The following is a 27,024-nucleotide window of genomic DNA, read 5'->3' as shown; positions in this document are numbered from 1 at the left end:
TGAGGCCTCAGCACCCAGCAGGGCCTGCACACTCTAACGGCAGTCCCACTTCACCGGGCTGTTAGAATGAGTAGTCAGTCAATAAATGCACCATCCTACTAGTGTTTTCCTGGGGTGGGGTGGAGTCTGTGCCCCCCTGGGCCCAGGGGCTGGCTATAGCCACTTCCTCAGCAGGGCTGGGCTACCAGTTTATTTGATGCTGGAGGTGGTGGGAGGGGCAGCTTGCCCCAGTGTGCCTCAGCTCTTGGAGTAACGCCTCTGCAGAGATTCCCGGTAGAAGCGGAAGACGTGCTGGGAGGCAGCCTGGGCTGCAGCCAGGCACTGCTGGAGCTGGGAAGGGAGAGGGGCTTAGTGCTGCGGGCCCAGGCCTGCACCCACACAGCCTGACAGGCCGCACCTCCCAGTTCACCGGGAGCCCCACCCCCCAAGGGGAGGCAGGTGGAGCGGGATTTACTCTCAGTGCATTTCCTTCTTCCCCACTTCATGGGCTCCTTCAAGGGGAAGAGGGCTCAGGGGTCAGGTTCCAGCAGCTCCAGGCCCTCAGACCAAAGGCATCAGGCATCCTGACCCCTGGACGTGACCCCAACCTTGTTGAGCTCCGGGGCCAGATTGGAATTTTAGAGCCACAGGCCCTGTGACTCCAAATAGTCTTAAAAGCCATGGAACCTGAGACCCCAAATCTTTATGGCCTTGTATACCTGGATTCACAGGAGGGCCAGGTGGGAAATATTCTTGGAGACCATTTGGCCCAACAGGTGCCAAACTCTGTTTTTCAGACACACCCCGAGTTCCGGGGTGCACAGCTCTGAGCTGGAAGCTGGGAGGCCTCAAGGCGCCCCCATCTCTTGATTTCAACCTGTGCCCCTCTTCTCATAAATTGGTCTTCCCTTTAAAATTCCCACAAAGGTTTCTATGGCTACAAAGTTTGAAAACTCCTATTTACAGAAGGGATGCAAGGACGAGGCCCTCCTTAAGCTTCCTAGGATTGGGACAGGACCTCATGTCAGGTGGGTGGGAAGGATCTGGCATTCACCCCCAATTGCACACTGGTACCTCAGCATCAGAGTAGAGCCCCTTAGTGGTGGACATCAGCAGCTTCCGTTCCACGCTGTCAAGTGCAAAGGTCAGGACTGCCCGGGCCTCCTAGGGATGAGGGGTACAAGGTGGGGGACCTGGGACTCTCTCCTCAGACACAATCTTAGCTGGTCCCAAAGAGGGGGTTTGCTTTTCACTCAAGTATCAAGTGTATTTTTTTTCTTTTTGGGCTACATACCACCCCTTCCCTGCTTCCTTGAGTAATCGCGACCCATGCCAAATTCTACCACATGGTTCTGACAGGGGCTTCAGAGCACAGTATCCTGCACCTCAGGGGCAGCAACCACAGTGCCGGTCATTCCCCGGTGCCTCCCATCTCCCTGCAGTGCTCTGTACCCCTGGGGCTGGAAGCCAGCAAACTGTATTTCCCAGATTCCCCTGCCAGTTAGGTTCTACCAGGAATCTGGTGGGAGACTGGGAGGGAGGAGAGAGCATCTTGGTCCTCATTGCAGCAGGAGTTTGGGGTATATCACCTGCCACAGGAGGCATGGAGATGGGGTGGGTTCTGGACTTCAGCAGCCAGGGCAAAGCCAGCCCATCTCTGTGCATCTAGATCTGACTGCATCAGTGTCTCCACCAGTACAGAGCAGGAGCTGGCTTCCGGCTTCTAATCTCTGGGTGTCCTCTCTTCTTCCCTTTTGCTCCTTCAGCTCTTCCAATATGGTTATAACTAGTTCCTTGCATTAAATTCTGTCTGAAATCCCCCCAGGGGTTTCTGCTTTCCCGACTGGATGTGACTGTTACAGTCCTGAGCAGATAACTGGGAATAACCAGAACCCTAGCACACTGTGACCTTGAGCCAATGAAGAAAAAACTCTTTCCTCCTTTGCTTTTGTTTTTGAACCTCTCAAAATCAGTTCCCTTTTTGCTTCAGCAGGTTAGAGTCGGGTTTCTAGCACTTACCCAGATGAACAGGGCAGAGCTTACCAGCTGAGACTGAGGTGGTACAAGCCAACTGTTTTGGAGAAGTGAGGCCTAGAGGAGAGGAAGAGTGTCTGCCCAAGGCCTTTTACCACCCTGCCCTTCATACCTACCTTTTCTTGCTTGGCTGTGGGGTCCAGCAGGAGGGTCCCATCAGAGTCCAGAGCACAGGTGACCCCACAGAAGAGGGCCCGCATGGGCACACCTGCGTCCACCAGTGCCATGCAGGCGGCATTCAGGCAACAGGCCAGGAGCTGAGTGCCACAGGCAGTGGTTAAGAGTTTCTTTTTTTTCTTCCATTTTTTTGGCCGCACTGTGAAGCTTGTGGGATCTTAGTTCCCCAATCAGGGATTAAACCCAGGCCCTCAGCAGTGAGAAAGCAGAGTCCTAACCACTGGACCGCCAGGGAATTCCCAGGTTAAGAGTTTCTACTGGAGGGCTGGTCAGCAGAACATATCCATGCCTCTATTCACCCTGCCAGTGCCTGTAGCAGACATCACTAATTGATCACAGAAAGGCAGAGTAGTTCTGGGATCACGTATCCTTGGGTTCCAGACCTGAATTTGCCACCTCTAAGCTGTGTGACCTTGAGCAAGTTATGTATTCCCTCTGAGCCTCAATCAGGGATCATAATGATATTCAACAGATATGCACCTTCAGGGAAACGGAGGGCAGAAGCCTTCCAAGATCACACAAGTAGGCAGTGGCAGAGCCAGGCCTGGAGCTGGGGTATCTAGAGCATGCAGTGCTACCAGGCGATAGATGGGCAGGGTGACAGAGGGAGGGGTCGGTGTCCTCAGGGAGCCCACAGTCCAGGGGAGAGGTGTGGCCCTGGCATAGTGCAAGGTGAGCACAGGCCTGAGTCAGACAGGTGGCCCCACCTCAGTTTCCTCAAGTCTTTCCTCCCCAGGGCCCAGTTTCACAATCAATCAGTCCCACCTCTGCCACTGACCCTCCATTGCCTCCCCTCTGTGAAATGGGTTCGCAACAGTCCTCCTTTTCCCTCATCTGTGAAGTGTCTGCCCAACGCAGGGCCATGCACCTGCAAAGCCATCTAGAAATGCCTGTTTCTGGTCCTTGGCCTCTTGATGCTGGAGGTGGTGGGAGGGGCAGCTTGCCCCAGTGGGACAAGTCCCTGAGTTCGATCTTTCAAGGCTGAGCTGCTGAAACTAAGGTTCTACCTGCTCAGGGCTCCCCCGGTGTTGAGCCTCAAATCCAAGCTCAGGGTCAGAGTTGAGGTCACTGGCACAGGCTTTGGATTCTGGAGGACTTCCTGGAGGAGGTGGCCTAGGGGAAAGGATACAGAGCCAGCATCGCTGACGACCTGCAGCACCACGGTTATGGAGGTGCGGGGGTGCAGAGCTCCCAGCACCACCGCTTCACACGTGTTTCTGATCAGCCGCTCCCGGCTCTTCTCCGCTACGCCTGGGGAAATCAGGGGTGGGGTGGGGTTGTCAGGCTCTTCCCTTCCATCTGGCTCACCTTCCTCCATATGCCCCACCCAAGCCCTCTGGAAAAGGGCCTGCAGTCCCAGTCTGGGCTGCTGGAAGACCCTGAATGGATAACAGAGGAGTCCCAGTGGGAAGGAGGCAGGGCCTGACTGCCACCCACCAGACCCCTGCCACTTCCAGCACCCACCAAAGGAGCCTCCCGGGGAAGAGAACCTCTGAGCTCCCATGTCCAGTGCTGCTGTCCACTCCCATCCCAGTGGGCCCAGCCCTGGGGAGTGAGGGGGACAGAGTAAAAGAGTGGAAAAACAGGTTAATGGAAAGGAGGAGAGATGGAGCCAGGAAAGAGGAGGGGAAAGTGAAGATGGAGAGAGACAGGGAGAAAGAGAGAAAAGTGACAGAAACAGGGACTCAGAAGCAGAGAGTTGGAGAAAGAGACGGAAATAGCTGAGGGCAGGGGACGTCCCTGGTGGTCCAGTGGGTAAGATTCCGCACACCCAAAGCAGGGGGCCCACGTTCGATCCCTGGTTGGGGAACTAGATCCTGCATGCATGCCGCAACTAAGAGCCCGTATGACGCAACTAAGACCCGGCACAGCCAAAATAAATAAATATCAAAAAAAAAAGGAAAGAAATAGCTGAGGGGTGATGAGAGGGAGGGGGGGAGTGGAGACCAGGAAAAGCAGTGAGGGAGACACCGGGTGAGAGGCCCAATTACCAGGCAGACCGATCTTCGGCCTCAGGGTCACCTCCAGTGTGGCCTTGTTGAAGATCTCTTTGCTGACTTTCACCTCTGCTGGCCCGTACACGCCTGCCAGGACGGAGGTATCCCCTGGGGAGACAGCATGGGAGGCCTCACCCAAATCTTCCCTGCCTCTGGGGCCCAACGCCTGGCACTTAACATTGTGGGCCCTGAGCCAGGTGGCCAGGGTTGCCCACATCACCCTCACTGTGGCTCACCATTTGTTGGCAGTGATTCTTTGAGCACTTGCTTCATTTCTCTGCCTCCATTTCCTCATCTGTAAAATGGGGATAACTACAGTACCTCCCTCACAGCTGTGAGGATTACATGAGATAAAAAGAAAACCACTTACGACTGTGCCTGTAAGTGCTGAGTGCCCCAAAGACTTTAGCTATTACTATAAACTTTAATGGGAAGTTCTTCCTGAGAGCTAAACTTTCTCCCTCTTACTGCTGCTGGTCCCAGCTTCTCCATCCAAAGCTTCCCTTAGCCCAGCTCTCTTCCCTCAGGCACACATCCCCAAACTGTGCAGCAGTCAGGACACCTGAGAAAGAGATAAATATCTGTGGGTGGGGCCTGCTTATTTCCTCCAGGCTCTGTAACCTCAGCCGATTTTGCTCACTTCTCTGAGCCTTAGTTTCACCATCTGCAGAATGAGGAGACTGGTCGTCAGCAGCAGCTTGCAAACTTTCCTGACCCTAACTCCCAATAAGAAATACGTTTTAGAGCAGGACCTAAAACTCACCCAAATCTGTGTGCATGTAAATGGAACAAAAGCCTCACAAAACAACTCTTACCGTTATTGCTTTGATATACTCTGATATCTTCTACTCTATTCCAGTTAAAAATAACCACGAATGACGCAGTGGTTCTCAACCCTGGCTGCACAACGGACTCACTGCGTAGCTTTAAAAGATACTGATGTCCAGGTCCCTCCCCCAGAGAGCCTAATTCCATTGCTGGGAGTTGGGGCTCAGGTACCAGCAGCCTCAGAGCTCCACAGGCCATTCTACTGTGTAGCTGGGCCTGCAACCTGCAGTGGGAAGAAACGGAGCTCCAGCAAAGCTTCAGAACACTGGGCTGCGATCAGACTCACTACAGCAATTAATTCAAAAATGTAGAAGGCCAGCCTTAGTTGGGAGTGGGTAGGTTCTGAGGCTTTGCATTTTTAACTTCATCAGAGATTCTGAGGCCAGAAGCATGTGGGACACACTTCTGAAGGTCTGCAAAGGACCCTGCTCCAGGGTCCTGGGCTTTGGGGTTTTAGAACACAAAAGGGGCTCAGTATTTCTTAAGCGCTAAGGAACTCCAGGCATCTGCATTTAGCAAGAGAGCTAAGCCCTGGGGAGGTCCCCGGTAGAGGCCTTTTTTCCCTGGGGTTGGCGGGGAGGAGCTGCCACACAATGCAGGGGATTCTCCCAGCTCCAGGAGAATGCACCCGAAGGGGGAAATTATCCAAGCAGAACAAGAGCCACACTGGGGCCTTCCTTCCTGTTACTCCAGTGAGCACAAGAGTCCCTCCTCTCTGGACCCCACATCCATCTAACTCCTGCCCCATTTATCTGATTCTCTTACAGCAAAGCTCCTGAAGAGCTGTCTCCACTCACTGACTCTTTCTTTTCCTCCTTGACCCCATCCCTCCACCAGAACAGCTTTTGACTGCACCACTAATGACATACGTCCAAGTTGTCAACCCACAGGTCTAGCCCATCCTCACGTGATGCAGCCTCTCAGTAGGACTAATGCGGTTGGTTGGCCCTTACAGCTCAAACACGTTCTTCTCTGGGCTCCAGGTCACTGCCCTCTCTTGGTTTTCCTCCTACCTTACTATCTTCTCCTTCTCAGTGTCTTTTCCTAGCTCTGCACAAGCTAGAAGACCCAGGGCTTAGTCCTGGGACCGCTTCTCTTCTCCATCTATACTAATTTTCTTGGTGATCCCATCCAATCAGTAGCTTGAAATACCATTTACCAATCGGTAGCTTGAAATACTATTTATAGCCGAAGGATTCCAAATTCCAGACTTGTATGTACCACTGCCCAGTCCACACTGCCACGGGGATGTCCAGTATGCGTTGTAAATTTAATGTTCCCAACTGAACTCATCTTCTCCTAGCACAGCTGATCTGGGAAAAAAACTTTCGCGTTATCCCCGACTCCTTTTTTTCATATCCCCAAACCAAACCATCTGCAAAATCTGTCAGTTTTCCCTTCAGAATCTCACCCCCTGCACTGCTTCCACTCTGGTCTGAGCCACCCTTACCTCCCCCTTTCCCCCTCTAACCTCAACAGTGCAGCCAGAGAGATTCTGTTAATATATATTCAGATCATGTCACATGGCTCCATTCTCAAACACTAGGCCTTACATGACGGGCAGGCCTCCTTACCTCCCTCCCGCCTCCTGTCTCTGCTGCAGCCACACTTGCTCCCTGACTATTCCTCACCAAGCAAGTTTTGGCCTCAGAGGTTCCTAATGCTTGGTAAGTTTTCCTCTTGATCTCTTTAGGGTTTGCTCCCTTACCTTTAGGTTTTTATTCAGAAGGTACCATCTCAGTGAGGCCTTTCCTTACTATCCTAATTAAGACTGCAACCCTTTCTGGCACACCCTAATCCTCTTCCCTACTATATTTTTCTCCACAGCATTTTACTATATATTTTACTTAGTTATCTTTTGTCTGTCTCTTTGACTAGAACGTAAACTCCATTAGGGCTGGGATTTAAAAAAAAAATTTTATCCATGTATTCTCAGTGCTAGCAAAAATACGTGTGTTCAATGAAGGAATGAATGAAAGCAGGTTCTGTACCTGGGTCTGAGGTAATGCCCTAAGGCAGGGCCTGAAGCATTTATGGGGGTGATCCTTAGGCCTGTCTCCAGAGGAATATTTCCCGGGGTCAGGGAGGTGAGTCTAGTCTGAGAATTATTTAGCTAGGGGAAGGGGATATTTATCTAATAGGTAAGACCTGCCCCAATCTTAGGGATATAGAAAGAGTTGTGTATCCCAGTCAAAGGGATATTTACCCAATGGGTGGGGGTGGGGCTGGGGACATCACCCTCAATCTGATAAGTATCTACTTCGGTAGAAGATCTGCCACGGGTCCAGGGAGTTATTAAACCGCTAGTGGTGATCTGCCAGTCTACCGGGTATTTATGCGAACAAAGGGGTTTGCCTCACCCCGGGATGTATGGACGCAGGGTGCGTGTGTGGGAGGCGGGTTTGGAACCTAGTCAAGGGAGACACCCGGGTAAGATTTCCCCTATTCTGGAGTATTCGTTCTTAAGAGGAGGTCTGCCCCTCCCTCATTCTGAGTACTTACCAAAGTGGAAATACCTTCTCCCGGCTAGTCTGGAGGGAGAGGTATATGTATGCAGTAGTATCCACCCCGGCAAGAAATGCACCAGTCCAGGAGGAATATTTACCAGCTAGCACAGTACACTGTAACCGCGCCCTAAAACGAATACGACCTGGGTGAGTTCCTACCTTGCAGGAAAGAGGCCGAGCCATCGGGCCGGGACAACAAATTCTGTTCGCAGGCAAAGTTCCGGAGGCTACAACCGGGACCCCGAGGGCCGGACTCTATTCCAGACTCAGCGCGGATCTTAGTCTCAGTCTGCATCACTCTCTCCATCGCCCCGGAGCCCACGTGCAGCCGGGATTGTCGCTTCCGCCCAGAAGCGCGGGCTTCCTTACAGACTGCGTACCTAGTGCGCACGCGCCGACCCGGGGCGGGGGAGGGGGGGTCTCCAGGATCAGCTCCCGCACGTGGCTCCGCGTTTACTAACAATTTGGTCCCTCCCACTCCCCCGCCCCTCCCACTCGAAAGTCCAGGAAAGCCGTTGGACAGAAGAGAGGGAAGGCCTTGACACGTCCTACCCGAGGTCCCCGGGCCCTGAAACCCTGAGGCTCTGGTCAGGTTGCCCTCTTCTTTGCCTGTTACAGGAACAACTGCGATGAGGCGGCCAGAGTAATTTTGGGGAAGCTAGATTGTTTTATCCATCTACATATGTGCCCTAGAGACCGCAGGACTAGTAGCAGCTGGTTTCTTGACAGGGTAATGTTGGCATTTGTGTCAGGCTTATGAAGTGGCAGCCCCAAGCTCGCCGTTCAGGGGCGGATCGGAGAGGGATTGTTAGCCAAGATGGCGGTGGCGGCTGCCGCGGCGAGGGTTTGGGGATCGAGTCGAGGCTTGGGCCGGGTTGGCCTTCTCCTTCTGCGGCGCTCAGGGGCTCGTGGGCTGGCTAGATCAGTGAGTACCTGGGACAACGGGGAGTTTTCTCCAAGGAGGTATAGGGATGTTTACGCTGTCTTCAGAGTGTGGGGGTCCCTCTAGGGAGTGGAGGAAGGGCTTTTACAGAAGGGACAAGGGCTGGGAGAACCACTTGGAGAGGACACCCAAGGGAAGAACTTCCAGTTCCTTAGGAGGAGAAAAGCCAGGCAGCTCCTTTGTAACCCTGAAGGAGAGAGACAACTTGGAGAGGGCGAGGGAGCTTCTTATTAGTTGCCGCCGTACCCTAGGGGAGGCCGCTTGGAGGACGCGGAGGGGGGGGAGGTGTGACCTTTCCTCTCAGTGGTTGGAGAAAACTGCCTTTGTAAGGGACAGACTGTCTTCTCGGTAAAGACTCCCCCGCTTCAAGGAGGAGAAAAGAGAGATCAGGTTTCCCATCAGGGGCTTTTATGGTGCCCTTTGCTCCAACTCTGATTTTAAAGTGAATTGCGTAAAAATGTCGTTTGATCCTGTGCCCCCGATAGAGTGCCTTGTCGGTTTTGATGATTGTACAGAGAAGATGATCAATAAATATTTGTTGAATTAATGAGGGAGTGGGAGCCGGGGCGGGGGGAGAGAGGTCCAGACAGAGCACTTAGCCCACATTTCTTAGAAACACTTGAGAAATGCCTTGTTTCTTGTCAAAAGTGTTAGGTTGATACTGCTAATTGCTAGCTCACACAGCAGAAATCTAGTTAGAAGCCGCTATTTAGGGCACCATCCACACAGCCGGGGGCTGAGAAAAGCAGTGAACTAAGATTTCGCACATAAGAGAGTCGTGGTTAAGAAGATGGGCTCAGGAGCTAGACCATGTGGCACCATGTCCCTAATCTGCCACTTTCCAGCTCGGTAGCTTTGGGCAAGGGACTGCTCCTCTCTGGACCTAATTTCCCCCTCTGTAAAATGCTAACAATGGCCACATCTTAGGGTTGTGTAAATTAAATGTGTAAAGTGCTAAGAACAGGACCTGGTATATGACGAGTGCAATCAGAATGTTGGCCGCTGTTGAAAGTGAGGGTGGAGGGAAGGGACAGAAACTGGCCTCGGAGATGGGGGAAGAAGAAGAAAGGAGGTGACCTTGGGAGGGTCTGGATTGGTGAGGGCCTTGGCGGGAAATCTATCAAGATCTTGTGGGGTTGGGCCTGACCGTCTGATGCCCAAACCATTGGGAAGGGAAGATAGAATCTGTGGGAAGAAGCTCTAGCTAGGGAGAGAAATGGGGGCAAGAAGATGGGCTGGGAGTGAGGTGTGGGGACACCTGGGAAGGGAGTTGAAGCAGGTAATTTCCGAAGGGCTGCTGGAGCAAGATGGAGGTGGGAGAGTCCCTGCCTTTGGGCTGTTCTCGGTCAGTTTTGTTTTGTTTTTGAGCAGTCAGATTCCCCACAGCTGAGCTCCCTAGAGCCCACTGGTTGGGCCTGCGCGGTGGGGGTGGGCTGGACTGGGGCAGGAGTAGGGAAGGGTCATTCATGACTGATTAAATCGGCTTCCTTCCTGGCTCAGTCTCCTTGCTGCCCTTCACGCTTACTTCCCCTCCTTTTTTTTTTGGCGGGTTGGGTTGGGAGCAGGAGGTCTTTCAGAGTCTCTACGTTTTGCGTTTATATTTTTAGAGTCCCTGTTTTTTCTTCTCCACTTTTAAGTATTTTACTTGCTTTTTTCTTTTTTTTTTTTCCTTTTTTTTTTTTTTGTGGTACGCGGGCCTCTCACTGTTGTGGCCTCTCCCGTCGTGGAACACAGGCTCCGGACGCGCAGGCTCAGTGGCCATGGCTCACGGGCCCAGCCGCTCCACGGCATGTGGGATCTTCCCGGACCGGGGCACGAACCCGTGTCCCCTGCATCGGCAGGCGGACTCTCAACCACTGCGCCACCAGGGAAGCCCCTCACTTGTTTTTTTCTTAAGATTTAAAAAGGAAATTTTTTTTTTTTTTTGAGGGGAGGGAAGGAGTAGTAGCATTTAGTCAAAGATTTTGAGCCTGATCTGGTCAATAGGACTTTTTGTAATGATAGGGGTGTTCTAAATCTATGTTGTCCAGTACAGTAGCCACTAGCCACACGTGGCTGCTGAGCACCGGAAATGTGGCTTAGCGTTGACAGAGGAATTGCAGTTCTCATTTAATTTTTTTAAATTAATTTATTTATTTATTTATGGCTGCGTTGGGCTTTTTCTAATTGCGTTGAGCGGGGGGCTACTCTTTATTGCAGTGCACGGGCTTTTCATTGTCGTGGCTTCTCGTTGCGGAGCAGGGCTCTAGGCTCACAGGCTTCAGTAGTTGTGGCTCGTGGGCGCTCAGTAGTTGTGGCACGCGGGCTCAGTAGTTGTGGCGCACGGGCTTAGTTGCTCCGCGGCATGTGGGATCTTCCCGGACCAGGGCTCGAACCCGTGTCCTCTGCATTGGCAGGCGGATTCTTAACCACTGCTCCACCAGGGAAGTCCTTGGCTGGTCTTCATGAAGCACTTTATCTTTTATAGTGCCAACTGACACCGTTATTGTTTTTTTTTCATTATTGTATTTAATACTGCCATATTGCAAGGTATGTACTGGTAGTTTTCTTCTATTGCAGGGGAGGAGACTGAAGCTCAGAGAGGCGAGGTCTGAACTTGGAGCTCCGGACTCCAAAGCCTAGTCTCTTTGCACAGTACCAGGCTGCCAGGGGGAGAAGGAGTAGGGCTTCGGTTCAGGTCTTGCAACATCCTGTTTAGTCCACACGTGGTGTGTATCATCAGACTCTGCCTGGGGCTGGTGGGAAGAGGGGGTGGGCAGAGCCGGCCTCAGCCCCCATCATGCCCCCCCTTCACTGCCCTTCAGCCCCACTGGCCGTTTTCCCCTTTCCTTGGATGAGCTCCTCCCACCCGGAGGCCTTTGTAGGGATATGGTCCTTCAGGTGTCAGGCTGAGAGTTCACTTCCTCAGAGAAGCTTTCCTGACCCCATGACTGGTCTCAATGTGTAAAACAGGGACAATAGCAGTACCTCCCTCAGAGAGATACGCTGAGGGTGAAAGGAAACAGCTCTTAGGAAGCACTTACACGTACGTCCATGTGCTCGGTAAGGGCTCAAGAAATGGCGGCTGCTGCTTTCCCCCAGGAACAGTGAACCTGTCGTGGCCTTGACTGGTGCAGGGAAAGGATGCGTCCCATCTTCAGTGGCTGGGGAGCTTAGTGCTGCTAAAGCCGCCGGGTCCCTGAGGCCAGAGAAAGCCTGACGCATGTCCACGCTTCCCTGGCCTCCCCAGCCAGATCCCCCTGGAAGGGGAGGCCACTGATGAGGTCCCCGACATTCCTGAGCTGGAAGTAAAGCCAGGGTCAGCTTTGCACTCTTTGAGGCAGAGCGCCTCAGGCTCCAGAGAGAGAGCAGGCTTGGCTGGCCTCAGCTGTCCTAGTCTCCGAGGACTCGGTTACCGGGCACCATCCACACAGCCTTCCCGGGCTGGACCCCGCTCCTCTCTCCAGCTGCCCTGTAGTGGGCAGGCTGCCTGGCTTCAGATGCTCACATCACCGCGCATGACCTCCCTGGGTCACGGCCAAGTCACCGAACCCCTCTGAGCCTCGGGGCCACCTGTGTGGTACGGAGGTGTGGTCACGGCGCCTGCTTCACCTGGGTACCGTGCAGGTTCCGTGAGTCGCAGGCACCATACAGCAGGTGCCTAGTGTGTCACCGAGGCACGTAGTTAACTGCTGTGGTTAACGTGCTGCAGCCAGGTGGTCTCCAGGGTGCCAGGATCTCTCCTCTTGCCTCAGAGCCTTTGTCCTTCCCGAGGACTGACGTGTTCTCCCCCCAGCCTCTGCCTGGCTCACCCCTGCTCGTCCCTCAGGCCTCGGCTTCGCTCCGCCTTCTCCAGGAAGCTTTTCCTCCTGCATGCGATGCAGCTAGGGAAACGCTTCCTCCTCGAGCTACGCCAGGTGCTTTATACCCGCCTCACCACCAGCCAGTGAAATAGAAACTCTTATTTCCAAAAGGGGACGCGGGTTCAGGGAGACAGTCTCCTGCCCAAGGTGATGTGGCTGGAAAGGGACAGAGCCAGGCTTCAAACACAGGCCGCTTGGCTCTCCAGCCCTCATCCTACCCTGCCTGTGTGTTAACTAACCTCTCTGCGATCCTGCCTCCTCCGACATCGCCCCTCCTGACTATGACTGTGTGTTCAGTGTCTGTCATCTGTCTCTCCCCGTTGTCCCCAGCCCTCAGTTCAGGGCCTGACTTGGAGCAAATATTCAATGATTACTTGTTTGACCGCTACGGTCACCAAGTACACTTGTTAGCTAGTCATAGTTATCGAGTGTTTGTTACGTGTCAGGCACTGGGCTGAGCACTGTACACACAGGGGCTCTTTAAATCCTCAGGACCGGGCTTCCCTGGCAGCCCAGCGGTTGAGAATCCGTCTGCCAATGCAGGGGACGTGGGTTCGAGCCCTGGTCCGGGAAGATCCCACATGCCGCGGAGCAACTAAGCCCGTGCGCCACAACTACTGAGCCTGCGCGCCACAACTACTGAGCCCTCGTGCCAAAACTACTGAAGCCCGCGCGCCTAGAGCCCGTGCTCCGCAGCAAAAGAAGCCACCGCAATGAGAAGCCTGCGCACCGCAACGAGTGGCGCCTGTTGGCCGCAACTAGAGAAAGACCACGCACAGCAACGAAATAAATAAATGCAGCCAAAAATAAATAAATTAAATAACTTAAAAGAAAAAACCAAAGCACTGTAAAACCGCCCTTGGTTTACACATGAGGAAACTGAGGCTCCGGGAGCTGTACTTACACTCCCGAGGGCAGCAGTCAGCTCAGAGTCCCTGCCCTTAACTGTGGCCCCGTAGGGAGTGGCTCGAGGAGGGGCCACCCCAGTACGTGTGGGGCAGACCTTGGCCTTCCAGAACAGGCGTCTGTGTCCTGTGTGGTAGGAGAGAGCGTGGCTTCAAGGCTTGTGTAAATCTGTGCAGCTTCTGCCATTGTAGGTCACTGCCACAGGACAAACCCACTCCCCCACCAAAAAGAAGGGAGAATGGGTGGAGACACGTATTTCCTCTGCAGGCATTTTACCACCCACTCCCATTATGGAGCATTTCCTCAGGGCCAGGCACTGTGCCGATCCATTTGGTAGCTCAAGGAATCAACACAGTAACCATGGGGTAGGTACCACCTTCATCTCTACAGGCCCAGGAAGAGTGGGCACGGCCAAAGCCCAACTCCAGGGTACAGGGGGCATCAGTGTACCCTGACTGTAGCTCTCCAGCCTCTGGAGGCAGACAGTCCTGCCCTGACACCAGGGTTTGTTCGGAGCCCCATGACCCTGTCCTCCTGGCCCCTGGCCTCCCGTCCTAGAGCCCCTCCTCAGATGGCATCTCCCGTGTCTCAGCCTCTCTCTGGAGTGTCCGCTGGAGCCTCGGTCTGGAATTACAATACGGTCTTGAGATGCAGTCAGCCCTTCTCTCCAGCTCCTCTTTTCCCCATCTTCCCAGGGTGCCAGTCAGTTTCCTTTTTCCCATTTCCTGACCCTAGATTTTGTTTTTTTTCCTCTTTTACCAATTTTTGAGCATGTAACATGTCCCGTGCCTTTGCTGAACCCTTTGTGTGCCTTAGGAACTTTTTGCAGCAGCCCCCTGCAGCCTTTTTGCAGATAAGGAAATTTAGAGACACGGTGTTTTGCAGAGGGCTGTGCAGTGAGCTGAGAAATTGGAACCCAGGTCATCCAGGTCAGTCTGATTCTAACTAAGCCAGTGAACTTAACCGCTCATTCATCCGTTCGGTCAGTAATTGGCTGTTGAAGTGTGTGCTCTGTAAACCAATGTGGACATGCTTCTTGCCTCCCTGGAGCTTGTGATGTGTGTGGGAGATACACATGAGACGAATGGATCCTCTAGGTGAATGGAAGGGTCCGGCCGCGTGAGCGCTCAGAAGGCGGAAGCACGGTCTGCAAGAGTTGGGCTGCTGCCGTGCTGTTGTCAGGCCTGGGCCCACCCTGCCGTTGGGAGTATAATTTCCTTTATATCCTCACAATCACAAATGCAGATAAATGCACACAGGTTCACATTCCCCTGCTGGAACCTGGGAAGGCCTCTTTGCCGCAATTAAAGGAGGGAGGGCGGGGAACACATTTGAGCACCCATGTGTGAGCTCCAGCTCACGACAAGCCCAGACATTCTTCTTTAGCACCTATTGGAAGTGAAGCCACAGTTACTGAGCTGAGAGGAATCTGGCGACCGGTGGAAAGTAAAGATGCAGATGTGTGCAAAGTGAGCCAGCAGTGGCAGCTGGGGTTCGGGGCCTGGGTTTAGGGGTCTGGGTGTCAGCCCTGCCCAGGTTGGAAGCCCAGTCCTGACTTATCTGTTTTAGCCCTGGGGCCTGGTGCAGGGCGGTTATGTTACCTGCCTGAACCTGGGTTTCCTCGTCTGAAGGGCAGCAGTACATACTCTGCCTCACGGATGTGCTCTGAGGACTCAGTGAGGGTTCTGCACGCGGACCTCAGCCTGGTGCCCGGCAAAGGCTTTCTACAGGGGCACTGTTGCAGTGCTCAGCCTAGTTCAGGGCATTCTAGCTCAAGTGCTGAGAAATGGAATTCGTTCCCCTCCTGGTGCACGTGTAGGCTTCTCCCAGGCTTTCCCCAACAGGCCTCCTCTCAGCCGGGGGGGCCGGGGTGTGGTGCTTCCCACGGGGCTCCTTCCCACGTCCACAAGGGGCATGCCATTGCGTTACCCCAGCTTCAAATGCTCTTTCCCTGACCCCTAGATATCCTTCAGGTCCCAGCTCTCCTATCACTTCCTCAGGGGAACCTTACCCTCTTTCCACTCTGCTCTCACCCCATGGCTTCTCCTGGGAGAATACGCGTCACCCTCATCCGCTCGGCGTTACTTGTTGAACCTCTGTCTTCCTTGCTGGGCGGCAGGGACAGGTGTCTTGCCTCGCTTAGGTCGCCAGAACCCACCACAGGCCGTGGAACGAAGCAGGTGCTCAAATATTTGTTGAATGAGCCAGTCTGGGCTCCTGAACTGGAGCGGAGAGGGTGGTAAAGTGTGTGGAGCAGTTTGCCAGGTGGTGGGGAAAGAGGCCTTCCTGGTACAGAGAAGAGAGCAAGAGATGTGGTGGTAGAAACGATAATCGGCATCTTTTTGAGCCTTTACTATACGTACAAGTACTCTGCTCGCCGTTTTATACACGTAATTTTGTTTGAGCCGCGCAATGTTTCCATGCGGTGTTCTCCATTTTACAGGTTGAGAAACGGGAGACTTGGAGAGGGGAAGTCCCGTTCCCATGGTCACTCAGCAAGGGATTTGAACTTGGCAGGCTGACTCTTAAGGGCTCACAGACATAAGCTCTAAGCTGGGTGGCCTCCTTGTGGGTAGAGGGGTCAGTAAAGAGCCCTTCTGGCTGACTGGAGGTCGCTGTGCAGCGGTGTGTGTGTGTCTGTGGTAGCCGTGGGAGATGGAGAGGACGGGGTAGCGGCGGTCAGCCCTGGGGAGGCCTTGAATGCCAGGGTGAGGAGTTTGGGCCTCTGATAATAATAGCTACTGGTTCTTGAGCTGCCTGCCACTTTATTAGATTATTTAACCTTTACAGCAACCCTGTGTGATAGACATTATGATTTTTCACCCCAATTTTACAGCTGAGAGCTGAGACACAAAGCAGTTGTAGGAACTTGCCCAATGTGTGACACACTGGGAAGGTGGCCGAGCTGGGATTCAGACCCTGTGCATCAGGCCCCAGAGTCCACCGCGGCTGTGGTGGCTTAATCACCAGGCCGTGCTGCCTGCCGCTGCGGGGTTGAGCCTGCAGAGCCTCTGCTGCTCCTGACATGGGTGTCTGCTCCCCCCTCTCCCCCGCCTTCTCTCCGCAGCATCCTCAGAGGCAGCAGCAGCCCTTCTCGTCCCTGGATGACAAGCCCCAGTTCCCAGGGGCCTCGGCGGAGTTTGTAGACAAGCTCGAGTTCATCCAGCCCAATGTCATCTCTGGGATCCCCATCTACCGCGTCATGGACCGGCAGGGCCAGATCATCAACCCCAGCGAGGATCCCCACGTGAGAGGCCGCTTCCCCCCGACCCCGTGCCTCCATGCCCAGGCCCCTTGCCCGTCTCCTCCCCTCTGGTCCCAACTGGCCCACCTATGTCTGTGCCTCCATCTGCAGCTGCCCCAGGAGAAGGTGCTCAAATTCTACAAGACCATGACGCTGCTCAACACCATGGACCGCATCCTCTATGAGTCCCAGAGACAGGTGCGTGGGCACGGGCTGGGGAGAGGGGCATGGGATTACCTGAGGTCCCCCTACCTGTGTTTGGGCCAAAAGACAGCTCCCAAGGAGGCGGGAGTGCAGTGGAGAGCCTTGTCTTGAGGTCCCTAGAGTTCTTGGGGTTCTGCTGGGGCTCTGGAGGAAGAGGGTGGGAGGGTCCTGCCCAAGGGCAGAAGGGCGGACCAGATCACGGAAAGCCTGCTGTACGCCGGGCTGGGGGCTTAGCTGTGCTGGGAGAGGGCAGGCAGGAGAAGACTGGACTCCCCTTCCTGTCAGGCGCTCACAGTCCCGAGAAACAGGGTGGCTCTCGGTGCTTCTGGGAGTGCCCGTGTCCACTGTGCTGCGGTGGGACACTCGGCTGACAGAGACCCAGTCAAAGCAGTGTGAGCAAAGAGGGAATCGGGTGACTCGACTAACCGCAGGTCCATAAGGCCCTGTTTCAGGCACAGGGGAACCAGGGGGCTCAAAACCTGTTTTCAGACGTGTTTCTCTCTCTGAGTGTCTTTTTGGCTCTCCTTTGCCTTGGCTTCCTTCATTCTCAAGCTGCGGTGGTCTCTGGAAGCTCCAGATTCACGGAGAGGTGGCAGAGAAAGGGTTCAGGGTACGGGCTCTGGAGCTAGACTGCAGTTCGAGTCCACATTCTGTCACTCTCTAGCTTTGTGGCCCTGGGGAAGTTGCTTAACCTTTCAGTGCTTCAGTTTTCTCGTCTCTAGCTACTTTATGGGGTTGCTGTGAGGATTGATGGTGGCCTGTGTAGTGGCCTTAGGAACAGTGAGACTGGCATTTGTCATGGATACCAGTCTTGCAATTATTATCCTTTCTGTTTCGCAGTGGAAAGAGAATGTCTGGTCCCTAATGTTCCAGCAAAAGGCCCAGAGCTGATGCTTACTGGCCAGGCTTTGGTCACAGACCCCGCCTTGAGCCAGCCCGTGTGACTGGCCGGCCAAGCCGGGGCCACGCGCCCATCCCCAGGAACCAAGGGCGCAGAGGCCTGGAGTCCGTCCCTCCCAGGCTGCAGAGACGGAGAGCAGGAGCACGGGGCTCCTGTCAGGAAAGTGGGGAGGATGCTGGGCAGGCTCGTCCTCAGGGGTGGGGGTGGGCTTGGCAGTCTGCACTCGTATCAGGCCCCCAGGTGACCCCACTGTGACCCCACTGTGCACTGAAAGCACGAGGCCCACTGAGAACAGTTCCGAGCAGATCAGACGGGCAGCCAGCTCCCTGGTTCTCTTGCTCACAGGAGCACTGTGTGTGGCGTCTCCACCTGCCCAGAAACTTCCCTTGGCTCCTACCGTCCACAGGATCAAGACCTGCCCTTCCTGTCCACCCCGTCTCCCATTCACTGTGGCCTGGGCCATCTGCTCCCCTCTGTATGGCCTCAGTGCCAGGCCACCCCTCCCACCCTCTCTCACATGGCTGGGCTCCTTCCTGACCCCTGGGTTGTCTGCGCAGACGGGGGCTTTGGAACCTGGCAGACGTGGGTCCAGTCAGAAATGTGACTTTAGGCAGGTGATTTTTCTTGTCTTTGCCCCGGTTTCTTTAGTGTATTAAAACATAGAAATAATGAGAGAACCCACCCCACCCCACCCGACCAGGTGAGACCCGGCATGTAAAGCCCCTCGCCCGTTGGCTGACACAGGGAACCCTCAGTAAGATCAGCTCAGCCATCAGGTTTCAGCCTTCCTTAGCTAGGGTTATCTCAGCAGCACCCCATCCCAAGAGAAATAAAAGCAGTAGTTTAAACAGATTAATAGGTTTTTTCTTTTGAATGAAAGAAATGCGAAAATAGGTGGTCGGGGCTGGTATGGTGGCACCACAATGTCATTGGATACCCAGCACTGGCCTCTAGCCTCCAGGGCCCCTCATAAACCAAATGGCTGCTGGAGCCCCCTCCGTCATGTCTCGTTCCAGGCAGGAGGTAGAAGGAAGGTGGAAGGTCACACATGGCACCACCCAGCTATCTCCCCACACCCACATTTATAGAACTTTCCAGGCAGTCCCACCAAAAAACATCACACGTTTCATCGGTCACTCCCAGCTGCAAGGGAGACTGGGAAAGTAGTCTTTTAGTCCGGGCAGGTGCTGTCTGTGGTGGAATGAGATCTGTTAGCAAAAAGGAAGAGGGATCTGCCCCTAGCCCAGGTCCTGCTTCCTCAGGGGGCCCTCCCTCAGGCTCCTCCCCACACCAACCTCGACAGCCCTGCCAGGCCCTCAGCACCCAGCATCCGCCCCACCCATTGCTTTCAATTGGCTCCCCACTTGGAAGAAAGCGTTCGTCTGTGGTTCCCCCCCTGCGACAGGAGGCCCCTGTGGAACACATGAGGCCTGGGTGCAGGGCGTCCTGCAGCTGCTGACCTGGTTGGCTCCATTTTTACCTTACATACAGTCCTGCTTACCTCCATCTCTGTGCCAGGGCTCCCGGATCTCCAGCCAGACTTCACCTCTTAGCCCCCGATCTGCTTGGCTTCTCACCCTGGGTGTCCCTCACCACATTCAGCCCATCCAGGCTTGAGCTCAGCACCTTCCTCCCGGACCCGCTCCTCTTCCGCCCTTAGGCCATTTCTCAGTGACGGTACCGCCGTCCACCCATTTGCCCAAACTGGAGACCTCCTGGTATTCCCTGTTCCCTCCCACCCCCTCACTATCGCTTTCCCCTTTCGTTCACTCTGCCCTTAGGTATTTAGTTAGAAATCCATTCTGCTCGGCACCACCGTCAGGAACCCAGACTTCTTTTCTGCTTCACCATCGCGGGCGACTTGGCTTTCGGCCCGTGCTTCTTGCCTCACGTTCACAAGATGGCTGCCACAGGTCCAGGCTTCATGGCTGTGTGCAAACCTGGAGGGAAGGGGTGGCAGCAGCTGCAGTGACCTCTTCTATCAAGAAAGCAAAAGCAGAATTCCGCTTAATTCTCTGCCTAGAGCTTGTGTCCTGTGGCCACTTCTGACTGTAAGGGAGGCTGGGAACTATACTTTTCCAGGCTCTGGGATTAGGGGGCTCAGGAGAAGGGAGTTGCCTTGGGCACCGGTGTAGCGAACCAACGGGGGCTGCCGCTCCCTGCACTGCTCACTCTGCTTCTCAAGACTCTCAGTCATCCTCTCCCTGCCGCCTGCCACCACCAGGCCAGGCCGTGCCCCCTCCCACCTGGCGCTTGGCACTCGTTCCTGTCTCCTCCATCCGTTCCCACGTGGTAGCCTGAGAGACATTTTTAAAACATCTCTCCCCTGAGAACTGTTGGCGGGTTACCGTCGTCCTCAGGGTAAAGTCCGGATACGTCGTTCCCTGCCTCTCTCTCCCTCCTCGTCGTTCTCCACCCCTCCCACTTGGTGTCCCAGCCCTTCTGACCTCATGGCCTTTCTTGTTCTCTCTGCCTGGAAACCTCCACCCTCCCTGCCTTTGCTCGGCATAGGCATTGCTCCTCGATGCCCCTCCACAGTGGGGCGGGTACCCCTTCAGCCCCCATCACGCAGCCCCATCACCCTGGCTGTAACCAACCTGGCGGTTCCTCTGTGAAGGCAGGAATGCCAGCATGGCCTGGCCCAGAGCCGGCCTCCAGGAGGCATCTGTTGAATCACAGAGTAGTCGGAAGTCGGTCAGTGTTCGGATGTTTCTGTGGCATTGCCCAGTCTAACTGAACCTGCCCTCTGGGCCCTCCTCCACCCCCAGGGCCGGATATCCTTCTACATGACCAACTATGGTGAGGAGGGGACGCACGTGGGGAGTGCAGCAGCCCTGGACAGCACGGACCTGGTGTTTGGCCAGTACCGGGAGGCAGGTACGTCTGCCCGTGGCCCGGCCCTGTGGAGCAGGTGCCAGGGACCTGGGTCTGTGGTCCCCATCGAGACTAGTCAGGCCCAGTCCCTCCTGCTATGAAGGCGAGGCCCACATCAGTTACCAATGTGCTCTTCTAGGAGCGGCACCTTGCCAGAGAGGCCTAAGGGTGCTTCCCCTCCGCGGAGGCCTGGCAGTTTTGTAGTTAAGAGCCTGTGCTCCTGACCATTCCATGCCCTGCTGGTGACCAGCTGTTCGATTTGGGGCAAGTCACTTCCGTTCTCTGAGCCTCAGTTTTCTCATCTAGGAAATAGAGATTATGATGGGATGGCAGCCCCTTGTGCTGTGGGGCTGCCGCGAGCCTGCAGTGAGGTCAGGCCGCGAGGGCCTCTTCCCAGGTGCCGTATCCTTCAGATGGGTGGGCGTGTTCCAGCCTGGGAGTGGCTAACTTCTGAGTGAACGAGGGAGAGGATGGAAGGAGCGACACTAGGAATGAAGAAAACGGATGAGTGTTAAGGAGAGGCTGGGGGTGCAGGAGTGAGCCCGGGGAGCTGAGGGTGGGGCTCCACAGCAGTTGTTGGTATGGGCCCAGCGGGGAGCCAGGTCTGGCCCTCCCTCTCGGGTACAGCACGACCTTGGGCAGGTAGCTTGAGTGCTCCTCGCCTCAGTGCCCTCATCTACAGTGGGAGACGGTGGGCCCTCCCAAGACGGTTGTGGAGGGGTTTCAGAGGGCAGGTGACGTAAAGCCCTCAGCACAGGGCCTGGCGTGGGGTAAGCACTCGGAGTCAAGGCGGTGTCGTGACCAAGGCCTCTCACCCGGGGACAGCTCTTCAGTGGGGAGGTGCGGCCTGGCCAGGCAGGCTGCCCAGAGCACTCCCGGGACCAGCACAGCCTTCCCGTCTGCTCTCAGACTATCTACTGTCTCAGCTGCTCCAGACCCCCCACCCCACATGCTCCAGGGGAACAGATGCCCTGTGATACTGTCCGTGGTTCCGCATCATTAGGTTTGCCTGGGCATTGGGCCGCGAGCCAGGCCCCTGCCACGTTTGCTAAGCGCTTCCCACTGTTTCTGCTGAGGGGATCTCTCTGGGGAGGGCTCCAAGCAGGGCCTGGAGCGAGGGTCCTGGAGTTACGGGCGGCCGCTGGGCTCTGCACGTGGGGGCTGTTTGGGCCCCAGCCGCCTCTGCAGGAGTGAGCCGTCCTGCACCAAGGGTCATGGAAGGCCCTGCATCCAGACAGCTGCCGAGGCGCCTGTGCGGGGCAAGGAGGAAAGGCAGGCCCCGCTTGTCCCAGTCCTGACTGGGCAGCTACTCCCCATGTGACTCTGTGTCTCCTGTGAAGTGGGGAGAACAAGGGCACTGAGAACGGTAGCGCTCACTGAGCTGTCCTCAGTGCTGGAAACCCTGGAGCCTGTGTCGGTTCCCCTCACAGCAGAGTGGAGGCCCCTGCCCACCTCCCACTGGAGCGGCCGCAAGGGACCCCCACCAGCCCTACCAGCTGTGTGAGCCAGCTAGTGCAAAGCTCGCGTCAGAGAGGTGCGGCCTTGTGGCGCCTTTGATGACGAGGTGGGCATCCACCGGGGTTTTGTTTGAAGAAAGGATTTTGCTGCCATGAGCAGGTTTGAATATTTCCTCTCTAGTCCACAGGTCGTGAGCACGGCCCATACTTCTTTTTGGTTCATATGATGATTTTTTTTTAAGTAGATGAATTAGTGGATACTCTTAAAAATCACGTAGCTTCCCCTCCTCTCCCCTAGCGCCACCCCCCCCCCCAAAAAAAGCACGCTGGATTGCTCCTTTTGAAAAGCTGGACCATCTGGCCTCCCTGAGCAGAGGTTAGTTGGCTTGAACAGCAGCCGCCGTCTTGAGGCAGGCCTGTGCTTTCTGCTCTGCCCGCCTGCTTCCTGCACCCGCCTGGCCCCTATAAGCATCCGAACGCACCTTCCCTGCTGTAGGACAGTCAGCGGAACGGGTCCCGGGCAGGAAGGGCCTGGCCCAGGGGCCCTCACAGGGTTGGCCTGTCCCGCATACCACCCGCCACGGTAACCCTGCCTTCTCCTGCACCAGGCGTGCTCATGTACCGGAACTACCCCCTGGAACTGTTCATGGCCCAGTGCTACGGCAACGTGAGCGACCTGGGCAAGGGGCGCCAGATGCCCGTCCACTATGGCTGCAGGGAGCGCCATTTCGTCACCATCTCCTCTCCACTGGCCACGCAGATCCCTCAGGGTGAGGATGCGCGCCCCGGGCCCCGCACACACAGTCCGACATCGTTACCCTGCTCGGGCCCTAGCCTCCTCCATCCCTTCCAGGGGCTTCCTGGTGGCGCCACGGTCCTAGCGCCGGTCTGGGCTCTAGACTTACACGACCCCTCTTGTCTGGGACCCTCGCAGGAGGGCTCTAGTGGCGTCTTCGCCCCATTCGGCAGGTTTGAGCACAATCACACTGTCAGTTTCTCAGGCTTGTGCCCAGCCCGTGTCCGTTCACCGGCACAGCCAGCTGCGTGGGACCGAGCGTGTGCCAGCTTCCTTACTAAGGGTCACCCGGCAGGTAGCAAGAAGAGTAGGCACTCAATCGTGGACCACGTGGCTCCAGAGCCTGGGTTCTCCACCCCGGCCCTGCCTGCCTCTGTCCCAAGTGACTCCCCTAAAGCTTACTCCGCAAGTCCACCATGCTTAGCGCAGTTGGTGTGGCTTCTGTTAAAGGTGACTGCTTGTGAAGCAGACCCGCCGGGGGAGGGTTGTGGCCAGCCCCCGCCCCCCGCCCTGTGGAGCCTGCACTCGGTCGAGGATCAGTCTGCTCCAGGGCAGACACGTGAACTGATGTGTACAGGGCTTAGAGTGCCTGGCATGTCAGAGGGCCCTGGGCACCTTCGCCCGGTGTGTTCTATCTGGGAACAGGAGCGGTTTGTGTCTGAGGTGGGAGGCGGACAGGGCAGCTTTCTGGGAAGAGGTAGCATTTTCACTGATTTCCATTTCGTAGGCTTTCCATAAGGTGGGGCCTGGCCCTCATCTTCCATTTGGGTGACCAGTTAAGTCACTCAGTTGGCCAGTGTACGGAGTCCATGCTGTGTGCTGGGTGCCATTCTAGGTGCACTGAACAAAGGCAGCAAAAACCTCAGCCTTCCTGGTGCTGACACTGGTGGGAGAGACGGACAATAAACAGGATGAAGTAACACATGGAGTATGTCAGGGGTGATAAGGCCCACAGAGAAAAGTAAAGCTGAGAGGGAACGGTTCAAGCTGAGAGGGAACGGTTCATGATGGGGGAAGGTGGGGACAGGTGTCACCAGGTGACAGGACAGACCAGAAGGTGAGAGAGGGAGCCGCTCGGGATGTGGAGGCGGGTGCCTGCTCGGTGACGTGTCTGAGGTGCCAGGAGGAGCCAGTGGGGCAGGGGTGAAGGGAGGGGTGCGCACAGGTGGGGTCTCAGGCTGTCGACTTTTGAAGACACTTTGACCCAGAGTGGACCCGAGCTGGGGGAGGGGGAGGAGTCCGCTGCAGAACCACCTGCCGGCTCGGCTGCTGCCCTGAGGGTAACAGCTTGGGTGGGAGGAGCAGGGGGCTGGGGAGGAGGCTGCTCGGGCCAGAGGTGGGGCTGGGACCACCAGGGAGAGGTTAGGGAATGGGGAGAAGGGGTCGGATTCTGGCTCCGTTTTGAAGGCCGAGCGGGCATGGGGGCGTGACAGAAAGTCAGGAGTCAAAGATGCTGAAGTTCGTGGCCTGAGCAGTTGGAAGGATGGAAGGATGGAGCTGCCGTCAGCAGAGGGGAGGAGACTGTGGGCGGGGCAGCTTCTGGGGGAGGGGGAGGGGCGGCTCAGGTGTTTTCTTTCCCCTCAGAGCCCGGCAACAGCTAGCCTGAGGGCCGGAGCCCCGGGTTGGGGTGCGAGGGTGTGGACACGGGGAGGGTATGAGTGCAGGGAGACGCGTGTCTCTGCTCCTGCAGCGGTGGGGGCAGCCTACGCGGCCAAGCGGGCCAACGCCAACAGGGTCATCATCTGTTACTTCGGAGAGGGCGCGGCCAGTGAGGGGGACGCCCACGCCGGCTTCAACTTCGCGGCCACCCTCGAGTGCCCCGTCATCTTCTTCTGCCGGAACAACGGCTATGCCATCTCCACGCCCACCTCTGAGCAGTACCGCGGGGATGGCATCGGTACGGGCCCTGCTCCCTCTCCTTCCTCCCCTCTCCCCACTCCCTGCTCCTGTCTCACCTGAGCCCTGGGGCCTGACCTGCCTCCCTGTCCCTACAGCGGCTCGAGGCCCCGGATACGGCATCCTGTCCATCCGCGTGGATGGCAATGATGTTTTCGCTGTGTACAACGCCACCAAGGAGGCCCGGCGGCGGGCCGTGGCGGAGAACCAGCCCTTCCTCATTGAGGCCATGACCTACAGGTGGCTGCCGTCCCCCCTCACCACCCCGTCGGCCCCCAGCCCCAACCGCTGCCGTCCTCAGCACCTCCCCCACGTTGATCACCGTCCCCGCGGTACAACCCCACTGCCTGCACCGTGTAGCCCCTTCCGGCCTTTATTCCATTTCCCCCTCTCCCCTAGTCCACCCGTTCCTTCCTGACCTTCACCTGAGGGGCGCCAGCCTGACCCTGGGTCCCCCTCCCGCTGGTAGGATTGGACACCACAGCACCAGCGACGACAGCTCAGCGTACCGCTCAGTGGATGAGGTCAATTACTGGGACAAGCAGGACCACCCCATCTCCCGGCTGAGGCACTACCTGCAGAGCTGTGGCTGGTGGGACGATGAGCAGGAGAAGGCCTGGAGGAAGCAGTCCCGCAAGAAGGTGAGGAAGGGCCACCCTCCGCTGGAAACCACCCCAGGGGTCGTGTTCCGGGATGGTGTGTCACGGAGAACCCTGGAAGGCTGGGGGTTGGGGGCCACTGAATTGGCAGTCTCGGGGATAACCCTGGTGACGTCTCTAATGTCATGATGCCAGGACACGTGCACCTCAGCCGTGTTCTGCCCTCAGCTCCTTCGCCTCTGAAGGGGGATACTGGGGTACCCACCTCAGGAGCTTGTCTGAGGGTTTGCATCTGATCCAGATGGGGTGGAAGTGTCTGCCAGAGTCTGTGCACTGCCCTCCTCGGCCCTGGTCGTCAGACACCAGAAGCACTGCGGCCCAGTGGGCAGGGCAGACCCTGGTGTCGGGCAGCATGTGCTTCCTGGCTCTGCCCCTGACCACGTCCTCGTGGGCACGTCCCTTCTCTTCGTGCCTTGGTCTCCTCACCTCTGAGCTGCCTGCTTCTTAGGGCTGCTGAGAGGCTGAACCGATTCCACACTCTTAGTGCCTGGCTCTGCTAAGGGTGGAGATGCTGGGATTTGGGACATCAGTTGTCACCACTATTTTTTTTCCTTTTTAATTTATTAAATTTATTTATTTTGGGCTGCCCTGGGTCTTCGCTGCTGCGTGCGGTCTTTCTCTAGTTGCAGCGAGCGGGAGCTACTCTTCGTTGCGGTGTGCGGGGTTCTCATTGTGGTGGCTTCTCTTTGTTGCGGAGCAGGGGCCCTAGGCGCGCGGGCTCTAGAGCGCAGGCTCAGTAGTCGTGGCGCACGGGCTTAGCTGTTCCGCGGCATGTGGGATCTTCCCGGACCAGGCCTCGAACCCTTGTCCCCCGCATTGGCAGGCGGATTCTTAATCACTGTGCCACCAGGGAAGCCCGTCACCACTATTTCTGTTGTCCACATGGGAACTTGAGGCTCAGGGGGCTTAACCCCTCGCCAGGATCCCACAGGTAGGAAGCATGTTCCTGGGTGAGAGGTCGGCTGCCTGCCCACTGCCGCTTGTCCCCCAGGTGATGGAGGCCTTTGAGCAGGCCGAGCGGAAGCTGAAGCCCAGCCCCAGCCTGCTCTTCTCAGACGTGTATCAGGAGATGCCTACCCAGCTCCGCAAGCAGCAGGAGTCTTTGGCCCGTCACCTCCAGACCTATGGGGAACACTACCCCCTGGATCACTTCGAGAAGTGAGGCTACTCGTCCCATCCCCACCTATGTCAACTCTGCCTCTGAGGGCAGAGGTGACGGGCAGGATGCTACCCCCTTCCCCTGACAGCTCCCTGCAGCACACTCGGGCCAGGGCAGCACTTGGGGTGGCTCCTGCCTCTCCATGCTGTTAACATTGGTGGGGCCTTGGTCAGCCTCTTCTTCGCCTTTAGTTACAGGGTCTTCTCCCAGGGGCTGGGCAAGGGCACCTCCAGGACTGGAAGCCCCTCAGGGCTGGGGGTGGACGTGGCAGGTCAGCCTGTGGAACTTACTCAGAGTGAGAGGTGGTCAGCAGGTAGTGAATAAACTATGTCTCTGCATTTGGCTTCATGCTACCTCTGGTTTCTGTTTCCTGGAGTTTGGGATGTGGGAGGAGAGGCCAGCACGACTGGTTTGGGACCGCCGCTGCTTCTCCAGCTGAGATAAATAAGGCCAAGGCTGTTGAGCTATCTTCTTCCTCCAGAAACTTTTGTAAGCTGGAAGGTCAGCTTCAGCAAACAGGATGGGGGTGGGGTCCTCCGGAGATGGCCTCTTGTCTCCCATAGAACGGGTCAAAGCTGGTGTCCAGCAAGGTGACCACGAGGCCATCGGAGCCGGCCTTGC

At 56.2% G+C, this 27,024-nt stretch overlaps 2 protein-coding genes across 2 annotated transcripts; one reads left to right on the top strand and one right to left on the bottom strand.

Annotated features, from left to right (window-relative positions):
- Positions 1–237: 237 nt before the first annotated feature.
- On the bottom strand, positions 238–7,845 carry EXOSC5 (exosome component 5). The gene is made up of 6 exons (XM_065898996.1): positions 7,682–7,845; positions 4,182–4,295; positions 3,320–3,441; positions 2,130–2,270; positions 1,054–1,143; positions 238–330 (listed from the first exon to the last, which is right to left on the bottom strand). Exons 1-6 carry the CDS (start codon positions 7,827–7,829, stop codon positions 238–240), a joined length of 708 nt encoding a protein of 235 aa, XP_065755068.1. The 5' UTR covers positions 7,830–7,845.
- A 494-nt stretch (positions 7,846–8,339) lies between these two features.
- BCKDHA (branched chain keto acid dehydrogenase E1 subunit alpha) lies at positions 8,340–26,746 on the top strand. Its single transcript, XM_065898498.1, has 9 exons — positions 8,340–8,447; positions 16,281–16,460; positions 16,569–16,655; positions 20,331–20,439; positions 22,502–22,663; positions 24,380–24,586; positions 24,684–24,825; positions 25,055–25,226; positions 26,236–26,746. The coding sequence occupies exons 1-9, from the start codon at positions 8,340–8,342 to the stop codon at positions 26,404–26,406; spliced, it is 1,338 nt and encodes a 445-aa protein (XP_065754570.1). The 3' UTR covers positions 26,407–26,746.
- Positions 26,747–27,024: the final 278 nt, after the last annotated feature.

The sequence above is a fragment of the Phocoena phocoena genome, chromosome 20 (assembly GCF_963924675.1).
Source record: "Phocoena phocoena chromosome 20, mPhoPho1.1, whole genome shotgun sequence".
NCBI classification, from domain to species: Eukaryota; Metazoa; Chordata; class Mammalia; order Artiodactyla; family Phocoenidae; genus Phocoena; species Phocoena phocoena.
Note: the sequence above shows the minus strand (reverse complement) of the source record. Positions and strands in the feature narration are given on the sequence as shown.

Coding starts and splice junctions, on each gene's coding strand:
- EXOSC5 (XM_065898996.1), bottom strand. CDS start 7,829: ATGGAGAGAGTGATGCAGACTGAGACTAAGATCCGCGCTGAGTCTGGA. Junction 4,296..7,681: donor CTCGGCCTCTTTCCTGCAAG/GTAGGAACTCAC, acceptor CTGTCTCCCCAG/GGGATACCTCCGTCCTGGCA. Junction 2,271..3,319: donor TCGTCAGCGATGCTGGCTCT/GTATCCTTTCCC, acceptor TGTGGCACTCAG/CTCCTGGCCTGTTGCCTGAA.
- BCKDHA (XM_065898498.1), top strand. CDS start 8,340: ATGGCGGTGGCGGCTGCCGCGGCGAGGGTTTGGGGATCGAGTCGAGGC. Junction 20,440..22,501: donor TGGCCAGTACCGGGAGGCAG/GTACGTCTGCCC, acceptor CTCCTGCACCAG/GCGTGCTCATGTACCGGAAC. Junction 24,587..24,683: donor GTACCGCGGGGATGGCATCG/GTACGGGCCCTG, acceptor CTGTCCCTACAG/CGGCTCGAGGCCCCGGATAC.